Genomic DNA, 11,267 nt, shown 5'->3' with positions numbered 1-11,267 from the left:
TATATATATATATATATATGATGTGTTTATGGACTATTCTTGTTATATTTGTTCAAACTGCTGAGTACTTCCATTCCAACAAGTTTTTAACAAGTTCCAAGTTTTTTTTCATTTCTGCTGGAGTTTTGATTTCTATTTAGAGCTGTTGATGTAACCAAATAACTAACAATAAAGTTCATCTGAATAGCTTTGACTCGGTTCTTGCAGATTTTCTCATTTTATTCAGCACATGGAGAGATACATTTAGGCACTTTCTACACCAGATGATAAACCAATTCCGATTGGCTGCTCTGGCCACGAACTAACACTAGAAATGATCACTGCTTCATGCTGGGGTTTCAGGTTGTGATGAGCAATTTTCTCCTACTGGAACTAGAGCTAAACTCATTGATAAACAGATCTAGATCCATGGGAACCATTGTATGATTTGTATCTGGTTTAAAATTTCAAGCACACACACAGGCATAGCGGATTAAGGTAGAGGGGGGGGGCTGAGAGGGCTTCAGTAAGGGGCCCCCAAATATAGGGGCCCTCACATATAGGCTCCAGTCAATTTGGCTCTCGACAAAAAGCTAAGAAATGGCGCTTTAATCCAACGTTTTTAAAAGGCATGAAGTAGCATGTTTTGAATATTAGCTAGTTGAATTGAAAGATGGGTTACAATTGCTTTATTTGCCGAATTAAGAAGGGAGGTGGTAGCTATCAAGAATATGGCAAGATTTATGCACTGTTTCTTCCAGACTTTTTTCTCTGGGGGGGGGGGGGGGATTGTTAAAAGTATAACTTGAGTACCGTTAAAGCTAGATCGATGAAATTTCATATATAAGTATTATATCAAAATCGTAGAACCGTATCAACTTTTGAGCGATTTCCGATAACCGGAAGTGGAACTTTTTCTACTTTCACTTTTTCAAAAGCCTATGATTTGAGTACTATTTCAGATAGATAAATGAAATTTCACGTATAAGTAAAAGATATAATTCTCTGCCTTCTGTCACATATTGAGTAATTTCTGTTGACCGGAAGTAGTAATTTACGCTATTTCCGTTTTCTCAAAAAACGCATGTGAATTTATAAAGTACTAATAATATTCCGTACTATTATGCACATTTTATTTGGCGTTCACTTGGTGTGCAATTCTTTTTTTCTACGAGATTTTATTCTATTTTAAAAAGTTTAAATATTTAAAATGGATTAAAAATCATGTCTATATCCCGAGTTGCCATCCCCTGTTGTTTCATATAAGAATATTCGAGAAAGTTTAGGGGAGATCACTCCCGGTTTATTTAAAAGATATGTTATATTCAAGCACGATTTTAAAAGTACGTTAATCGTAGCCTAATATCAGAGTTGTAATACATTTTTCCTCGATTTAAACTCCTCAAGTAAGAAGTTGTAATTTAAAAGTATTCTCCTGTATTTTTCGCAATTTAAGCCTTATGTTATTTATTTTCATTTTAAACACACTCCTACCTAAACATGTTAGACAAAAGCATCGCTAGACTAATACTAAATAGGGTGGTTTGAGATATTCTTTGTTCTGTTTTAGATTTTGTAAAAGAGCTTTTCTAAAAGTCATTTTTCGTCTTATTTAATTGCATGAACCAAATAGATCTAGTCCTTTCTTCAGCAGAGGCGTAGACGGGGGGGGGGTTACTTTTTTCCATTTCACACACAAATAATCGTACACACATATATATGGATCCCCAAAAAAATTCAGCTGGGGGCCCCTCTCAAACTTATCCGCCCCTGCACACAGGGGTGGACTTGTCCGCTGGCGGTTCAGGCTTTGATAAAGAAAAAAATACACAAATGAAAATCTCAATATGTGGTTTGGGCATCCTTAGACACACAGGTCAGACCCCTGTACCAGCAGAGGTCACAGGTCAGACCCCTGTACCAGCAGAGGTCACAGGTCAGACTACCAGCAGAGGTCACAGGTCAGACCCCTGTACCAGCAGAGGTCACAGGTCAGACCCCTGTACCAGCAGAGGTCACAGGTCAGACCCCTGTACCAGCAGAGGTCACAGGTCAGACCCCTGTACCAGCAGAGGTCACAGGTCAGACCCCTGTACCAGCAGAGGTCACAGGTCAGACCCCTGTGAAAGTAGAGTGTGCATGGGTCGAGCTATTGTGGATACTGCTCTCCCGGGAAATGTCGCTTAAAATGAAAGCAGGGGGGGAGGAGGGGCGCTAATTCACGGAGCAGAATCAGGTTGTAAAGCTCTTCAGGGTCTATGAGAAATCAATTGCAATTAACCTTTATTATTAGTAATTAAAGCAATCTGCTGTCACTAATTAACCTCATTTATCGGCATGGGAGTCATCTTTGAATGCACTCATTCATGTGAAATGTCAACTTTTTATGGAGACAACTTGAGCAGGTCTAGAATCTACACATGGGGGTCTTGCTTTCATACAATCCATGACGTGCTGCTAAACAACCGAATAAAGCCCATGGGATCGTCTTCGTCAGACTCCTAGGCGGAATGGGGTCGGCAGGAGTGATGCCACATTGACATTCCAAACAGTTCGAAGGAACTAATGTTTAGCCACTATTTTCTTGTTACTTTCTCGTATATAGGAAGTATAGAGAAAGTCTTGTAATCGTGCCAAAAAAAAAATCGAGATTTGCAACAATCGAGATTTTTGCAAATCTCGACGTTTTAGGGCTCCCTGAGTCGGAAAAACATAATTTTGCAATCTTGTCCCTATGGCTGTGTGTATGTGTGTCTGTCTGTGTGTATAAACACGATAACTTGAGTACCATTACACTAGGTTGATGAAATTTCATATATAAGTATTATATCAAAATCGTAGATCCATATCAACTTTTGAGCGATTTCCGATAATAGGAAGTGGAATTTTTTCTTCTTTGAATTTTTCAAAAGCCTATGACTTGAGTACTATTTCAGATAGATAAATGAAATTTCACATGTAAGTAAAAGATCTAATTCTCTGCCTTCTACAAATTTTGAGTAATTTCTGTCGACCGGAAGTAGTAATTTACGCTATTTCCGATTTCTCAAAACACGCATGATGATTTATAAAGTACTATTACTAATAATATTGCGCCTATTACTATTATACACATTTTATTTGGCGTTCATTTGGTGTGCAATTCTTTTTCCACGAGATTTTATTCTATTTTTAAAAGTTTAAATATTAAAATGGATTAAAAATCATGTCTATATCCCGAGTTGCCATCCCCTGTTGTTTCATATAAGAATATTCGAGAACATTTAGGGGAGATCACTCCCGGTTTATTTTTTTATTGTAATAGAAGTTAACAGTTAATAATAACAATTTAGCCTACCCAATGCTGATCAAGCTCAGTAAATATTTTTCACAGTTGACATCGATAAAAGACGTGTTGTTTGTTGTGTTTTTCCCCCGATTTTTTACACACAAAAAACGCTAACGCACAAATAAACACGCATACACAATTTTTTTTTTTTTTTTTTTTTTTTTTTTTTTTAATACTTTTATTTGCAATTAAAACAAGTACATCAACATCAAATTTTTTAACATAATTTTGAACACCAAATGAAAACGAAAGGTTTTGCAAATGTACATCATGAATATTTACATGATATCATGTATTTGATTATAAAAAAAAAATTGCAAAGGATGACAGTAAAAGGGGTGAAGGTCAAATGAAAGTGTCAGAAGTCTGGGTGGGGAGAGGAAAGGAAATTTTTCAGAGAGGGTCAATGGGACAGTGAAGCATTTTCTATGTAGGGAAACAACTTAAGTTGACTAGTTGAAAGGGTGTTGTAGTGGTCGCATTGAGTTTTCAAAAGGTTGCAGTGTGAAAGATGAGGGGAAAGAGACAAGATTTAGAACTTTAAATAAGTTCTGGATATTGATGTTGCGGTGGGTGGTGGGGTCGTTGGAACAGTTAAAGGGCATACACAAATACACACAAAAAAAAACAACGCAAACTATAATACTATTAATACATACCCAACCCAAAATTTATTACTTGAAAGTAATTACAACTACAAAAGTTCTCTGAATAGTATAATTTGCAACCTATATTAAATTGACTTTTAAAATGAATTACTACAATTTAATTATAATAAAAACTTTATATAACACAAATCTTACTCAAATAAATGCTAAACTTTGCTATTTTCTGTTTGTGTTTAATATAGTATAAAATTGTTTGAAAAATAATTCTTTTAAAAAGTTACCTCCCTTGAAAATTAAACCATTGACGTAGACTTTATTTACTTTTTTAACAAACAGTTGCTATGGTTATATAAGAAAATACGGCATCTGGACAAATTTAACAACCATAATGTTTTTTTTCCGACGGGAATTTTTTTTGTTACAATCCAGGGTCTGCCTAAAGCTCATTTAAGGAGAATTTCACTCGTGGTCACTTTTTAGCCTTCGCCGTGCGAGCAGAGGCTGACCAAAAGTATATCCATAAGGCCGATTCATTTACTCAGCTCTATGCACACACAAAAAAAATGAGCCAGATGTACAGAGCCAAAGTTCCAAAACATTGTTTTGAAATTAGTCATCGTTTTTCACAAAATTAACAATGTTTATTTAGGGAAAATTCGGACCGGTCAGTTCTAAAGCCCTTCCGGAGTTCTCCCGAATATATCATAGAGCTTTTGCCACCCCCTAGGCCAACCGGCACCGCCCCCCCCCCCCCCATGTTATATCTCCCCAAGGCAGGAGTCTGCCAAATTAGAATCGCCTGCGGCGCAGGGAAGTGTCCTACAACTTTGCTATATATATATATATATATATATATATATATATATATATATATATATATATATATATATATATATATATATATATAGGTTATGCTATAATGAATTGTATTCTGCTTTTCAGTGTTGTATTCTTGCTGTTGGGGTGCATTAGAGCATTATTTTTAGCACTCTTCTCGATGAATGCACCATGGTCTGCCGTTACTGTGTTGTCGCCAACCAGAGTTTCTTCCAGGCATCTCTTCGGGAGGGTTCTGCCCCCACCCCCGAAAGAAAGTCTACCGCACCCCCCCCCCCCCCCGAAAATATCAAGTGCCCCCCCCCCCCCGGAGAAAAAAGTCTGAAAGAAACACTGTCGCCAACTTAAATGATAAGTGGCAAGATGGAGGGGGGGGGGGCAATGTTTCACGTTTTGTGTAGACAGCTAATAGAAAAGTCCGTCTATTAGCTAGCGGACAGCACAGGGTCCAGCCAATAGGATGGCGAGTTATAAATGAGCCATTGGTTGAAAGTGTCAAGCAATAAATCGCCTTATCGTGCAGGTCTGGGGGTAAAACAGTGGATGGCAGAGCTCGAACATTTTTTCTTTTACGGTAACAGACGACAGATTATCCAGTGGATTAAGAGAGCTGCAGCTTATCATGTGGATTAAGAGAGATGCAGATTATCGCCTGTCGTGTCACATTATAAATAAATGCAAAATGTTGATCTTTTTTTCTCAAGGTTTTAAAAACCGTCTAGATGTATTTCTAATGGCTGCACGTGCGCACTGAGCAGAAAGCTGAATGTTTTGTGGTGTCGATTAGGGCGGAAGTCACTAATCAACCGATGCTAGGCAACCACTCAAACGATGACGTCACTACTATGTCAGGTCCCCATCTCAGCCAATAGTCAGTCACCCGTGTCTGCTGGGGGGATAAAAACACAGCAGACGTCAGCTCTAGAAAACTCCAACCCACGATGTCGAGCTAGTATGAACTTACTTTCGGTAACAACAAAAAATTATTTCGAAGAGGGAAGGAAAGTTTCTAATTTCTGGAGAATGAACAGTAGCGAGTCAGCTTCCGGTAGCTTAGCTCCCACCGACCAGACGACCACTAGTGGTCTGCCGTCTGCTGTGTACAAGGGGAACGCACTCTTGATCCCTGTTGTGTTTTTGATGTCGGCGCTGATCATATTTGGGAACATGATGACGCTGTTGGCCATTCAAAAGTTGCCATCTTTACAAACCAAGTCTAACGTCTTCGTGGCCTCTCTAGCAGCGGCGGACATGATGGTAGGGGTTGTGCTGATCCCCTACGGGTTGTGGCTGGTGCCCGCCATCAGACAGCTAGTCGACGAGGACATCTCCATCTGTCTTCTGCTCATGTCAGCCGGCTCCTCCGCCGTTGTGATCAGCATCCTGAGTCTACTGCTGGTTGCCCTCGATAGACTGGTGTTCATCAGCCGACCTTTCTTCTACCAACGTGTAGTGACCAACAGGGTCATCGCAGCCGGGGTCGCCTTGCCCTGGACTCTTGGTCTAACGTTTGGTAACAGCCAGTGGTTGATCTACGCGCCGACCACCCACCCGCCGCAGTGTGTGGTGACCTACATGTTGCCTGAAGCCTACTATAAGTACGCAGCTCCGTGGATGTATTTCGCCTCGTGCTCGGCCGTCCTGTGCATGTACGCGCACATCGCCATGATCGCGCGCAGACAGCGGCTGGCCATCAGGAAACACAACACCGTCCGGCCGATGGTCCAGGTCGGCTCGGAGAAAATCACCGAGAAGAACTGGAAAGCCGTCAAGATGATGATGACGGTGTTCGGCGTGTTTTTTGTCTGCTGGACGCCCCGCTTTGTCCTGTACTCGGCCGCCGGTCCCCAGCTGGACGCCTGGCTGCCGGAGATCGTGTACGACCTGAGCCTGCTGCTGGGTCTGCTCAACTCGGGCGTCAACTTCCTCGTCTACCCCGCCCACAACCACGAGTTCCGGCGCGCCTTTAAGCTCATCCTCTGCTGCACGACAAAGGAAAAGCTCGTGTTTCTGGCTTAAAACTGTGGACAAAAGCCCATGTTTCTGGCTTAAACTGTGGACAAAAGCCCATGTTTCTGGCTTAAACTTGTGGACAAAAGCCCATGTTTCTGGCTTAAACTTGTGGATAAAAGCCCATGTTTCTGGCTTAAACTTGTGGATAAAAGCCCATGTTTCTGGCTTAAACTTGTGGATACCAGCCCATAGTTTTAGCCTGCCGGTAATATACGGGCACTAGGTCGGACGACACCTGCTACTGTGTCACCATCTTTCCGTTAATTGCATTAGCCTTAAGATTAAAATTTAGTGTCGCCCCCTCCCTCGAGATTGTGTTAGCTTGCGCCTGTATACAACTTATACATTATTTTAAAAAACTGGAAAATCAGACTTCCTCATTTTATTGTTTATATATGTCTACCCCTAGTAAGGTGTCACCCCCTTGTATGGTGTCACCCCTAGTAAGGTGTCACTGGCTGCGGTCGGCACCTCCGCCTTGTAACACCACTGGTAGTCATCAACCCATATGTAAAGTCATCAACCCATATGTAAAGTCATCAATTAAAAACGACATTTTGACAAATCTCGACTTTTTACTTGTACATCTTCCTGATGCAGAAAACCTCAGTTTTGCAATTTGTGTATGTATGTCTGTGAACATGAGTATCGTTTCAGTTATTTTGAGCAAATTTTATATATAACGAATATAAGATTAGTTAAGCAGCATATACCCAAACATAAACATAAAAGAAACCATAATGAGGACATTTAGGAACGGTTTGTAAACTATATTGATTAGAAAAATAATTAGTAAGCAGTGCATTTAGAGTATAAAATAAATGAAGGTAAGATTTAAAATAGCTTTGTTTTACCTACTACATTGCACTTGATCAATGCATGAAAATTCTATCATTCGTTTCCAGCAAGAAAACAAACTGAAAGGAAGTAAAAAAAAAAAAAAATTCAGATGTTTTTTTTTGTTTGTTTTTTTTTGTATTTTTATTTTTAAATTTATCTCGATCAGGGGAAATTATTTGTATGAATTTTAAAAAATGTAACACTAATGTTTTGTGAAGTATAACTAATTTAGGTTTATTTTGCACCTCCACCATTTTGGTGAGCTAAGGTTCACCCCGAATGTTAACAACCGTAGAGCCGGCTATATTAGGTGCAGATAATTTAGCTTTTAAACTATGTGAAACTAAGTGGAGGTGATAACAACTTCTGCTTGATCTTTTCATTGTCGTCCTTAAACTGTCGTCACGGACGGCTGCTTTCACGCTGGCGGGGGGGGGGGGGGGGATGGAAGGGAGGGTAGTGTCGAATTCACTAACTATGAAGTTCTGATAAGTAGAAAATAAAACAACTAAATAGCAGCGTATGATACGTCGCGGGTCAGCTAGTTAGTAATGAAACATATGTTTTATTACTAGGGATCAATTTAGATTTTCGTACAAAATGTAACACTTTAATCTATATATATAATTCTCTTCTTCGAGCCGTTAGAAAACAAGCTGCAAACGCTCTCCCTACCTCCCCACCCCTACATGGTTTTAGTGAGCTGTGTTCACTCTAAATGTTTACAAGCAGAGCCAACGATTTTAAACGTAGGGGGGGGGGGGGGGGAGGAGGGGGGAGGGAAGGAAGGGGGGGGGGGGGTTATGGTCCTTAACGAGCTACTTATAGTGTTTTAAAGAAATATTTTCAGTGTCAGCGTTGGTACTGTCGAATTCACAAATTATGAATTATTGAAAATTAGAAACAACCAAATAGCGGCGTATGTTATGCCGCGGGCCGGCTCGTTTAAAATATTACACAATTATGAACAAGTCGAGTTTTAAAATATGCAGGTCTTTCACTAATCCGTCACATACAGAGACACAGAGTCCATTTGAACTTTATAGTTCTGTGTCAACTTTAGAGCGATTTCAGTTAGCCGGAAGTGGTTTTTGCACTACTTTCGGTTTATCAAAAGTCAATAACTTGAGTAGGCCTACCGTTTAAGTTCGGTTTACGAAATTTCCCATAAAAGAATTACATTTAATGCACAAGTTTCTACCAAAATATGAACTATTTTCGGTAACCAAATGTGATACTTTATTTTCGTGGGAACGCGGTAACTTGGGTGCTGTTTACTTTAGGTAAACGAAATTTCATTTACATAAGATCCTATAGGCTACTTGATTTACTCTCAAATTTTGAGTCACTTCCGATATCCGGAAGTGGTAATGACGTCACTTAGAAAGGACAGCTGGTCACCCGACGTTGACCCCGAACGAAATAAAATTTATATAATTTATATAGAAAATATATACTTTTAACAGTGTCCGCCCCCCCCCCCCCGAAGATTTCAAGTGCCCCCCCCCCCCCCCCCCCCCCCCCCCACGGAGAAAAAAGTCTGGAAGAAACACCGCCTCCCAAAGTGTACGGTAGCCTTTCATTGGCGCCGCTTTCACTCACTGCAATGCCAGATGAATGTGCATAAAGTTGGCCTTAAAGAAAATGCATTAGCACAGCAAACATAAACTGTTGAATGCTGGGAGTTGATAGAAATGTTCGTCAGCTTATATTTAAGACGTAGCGTCGAGATTTCTCTTGTAAATTCAGCCACCTAGAATTTAGCTAGCTTCTACTCGTGGATGAAACTTGAAAATCTTTTTTAAAATGTGTCAGTGCAGTAATTGGTGCCAACTAGATGTCATAACGTGCCAACCAGATGTCATAACGTGCCAACTAGATGTCATAACGTGCGTATGTTTTCCTAGAATCTCTAAATGGTGCTGAGTACGCGACACTCGCTGTGCTATAATTAGCAACACATCTCAAAACCAAACACCAGACAATAAATGATGACGTCATCCAACCAATCACAAAGCAATGACGTGTACACAGGAATCCCAATTATGGCGCCAGGCGCCTTCCTTATGTCTGTGATCATCATAGTCGGGAACGCCACGACGCTAGTTGCTATCAGAAGGATCCCAGCGCTGCAGACCAAGTCCAACGCCTTCGTGGCCTCCCTGGCCGGGGCGGATCTGATGGTGGGCCTCGTCCTCATCCCGTACGGCCTGTGGAACGTCCCGAACATTAGGGACCGGCTCAATCACATCATGTATTTTTGTATTTTGATGACGTCAGCCGGCTCCTCCGCCGTTGTGATCAGCATCCTGAGTCTACTGCTGGTTGCCCTCGATAGACTGGTGTTCATCAGCCGACCTTTCTTCTACCAACGTGTAGTGACCAACAGGGTCATCGCAGCCGGGGTCGCCTTGCCCTGGACTCTTGGTCTGACGTTTGGTAACAGCCAGTGGTTGATCTACGCGCCCCGCACCCACCCGCCGCAGTGTGTGGCCACTAAGGTCCTCCCCACGTACTACTACAAGTACCTGGCCAGCCTGCTCTACTTCCTGCCTTGTCTTGCCGTCTTCTGCATCTACGTGCGCATCGCTGTCATCGCCAGGACCCAGCGTCTCGCCATCCTCAAGCTGACCGTTGTCCGCGCCTTGGGCAGCCCGGCCCGTGCTGGGGGCCAGAAGCTTAGCGACAAGAGCTGGAGGTCGGTCAAGATGATGATGACCGTGTTCGGCATCTTCTCCAGTTGCTGGACGCCCCGCTTCCTGCTGTACGCGCTGTCGGACGAGACGTTTGACGAGCGGGTGCCGGAGCTCGCGTACAACCTGTGCATGATGCTCGGTCTGCTCAACTCGGGCGTCAACTTCCTCGTCTACCCCGCCCACAACAGGGAGTTCCGGCGTGGCTTCAGACACTTATTGGGTTGCAAGCGTTCTTCTGTTGGCCCAGACATCAAGTCTGTACACTAGACCCAGACATCAAGTCTGTACACTAGACCACTAGACCCAGACATCAAGTCTGTACACTAGACCCAGACATCACGTCTGTACACTAGACCCAGACATCATGTCTGTACACTAGACCCAGACATCATGTCTGTACACTAGACCCAGACATCATGTCTGTACACTAGACCCAGGCATCAAGTCTGTACACTAGACCCAGGCATCAAGTCTGTACACTAGACCCAGACATCAAGTCTGTACACTAGACCCAGACATCAAGTCTGTACACTAGACCCAGACATCAACTCTGTACACTAGACCCAGACATCAAGTCTGTACACTAGACCCAGACATCACGTCTGTACACTAGACCCAGACATCAAGTCTGTACACTAGACCCAGACATCAAGTCTGTACACTAGACCCAGACATCACGTCTGTACACTAGACCCAGACATCAAGTCTGTACACTAGACCCAGACATCAAGTCTGTACACTAGACCCAGACATCAAGTCTGTACACTAGACCCAGACATCAAGTCTGTACACTAGACCCAGACATCAAGTCTGTACACTAGACCCAGGCATCAAGTCTGTACACTAGACCCAGACATCAAGTCTGTACACTAGACCCAGACATCAACTCTGTACACTAGACCACTAGACCCAGACATCACGTCTGTACACTAGACCCAGGCATCAACTCTGTACACTAGACCCAGA

The 11,267-nt window shown here is 42.1% G+C and overlaps 2 protein-coding genes across 2 annotated transcripts; both read left to right on the top strand.

Moving 5' to 3' along the window:
- The first annotated feature begins 5,775 nt into the window (after positions 1 to 5,775).
- LOC131937378 (D(2) dopamine receptor-like) lies at positions 5,776 to 6,771 on the top strand. The gene has a single exon (XM_059294762.1). It carries the CDS (start codon positions 5,776 to 5,778, stop codon positions 6,769 to 6,771), a length of 996 nt encoding a protein of 331 aa, XP_059150745.1.
- A 2,879-nt stretch (positions 6,772 to 9,650) lies between these two features.
- On the top strand, positions 9,651 to 10,568 carry LOC131937377 (beta-3 adrenergic receptor-like). The gene has a single exon (XM_059294761.1). The coding sequence runs from the start codon at positions 9,651 to 9,653 to the stop codon at positions 10,566 to 10,568; it is 918 nt and encodes a 305-aa protein (XP_059150744.1).
- Positions 10,569 to 11,267: the final 699 nt, after the last annotated feature.

Source organism: Physella acuta, unplaced genomic scaffold (assembly GCF_028476545.2).
Source record: "Physella acuta isolate Inbredline_101_S28 unplaced genomic scaffold, ASM2847654v3 ptg000208l, whole genome shotgun sequence".
Taxonomy (NCBI): Eukaryota; Metazoa; Mollusca; class Gastropoda; family Physidae; genus Physella; species Physella acuta.
This window is presented reverse-complemented; position numbering and strand designations above follow the sequence as displayed.

What these genes read in the sequence shown, in the direction of transcription:
- LOC131937378 (XM_059294762.1), top strand. Translation starts at nt 5,776, where the DNA reads ATGAACAGTAGCGAGTCAGCTTCCGGTAGCTTAGCTCCCACCGACCAG.
- LOC131937377 (XM_059294761.1), top strand. Translation starts at nt 9,651, where the DNA reads ATGGCGCCAGGCGCCTTCCTTATGTCTGTGATCATCATAGTCGGGAAC.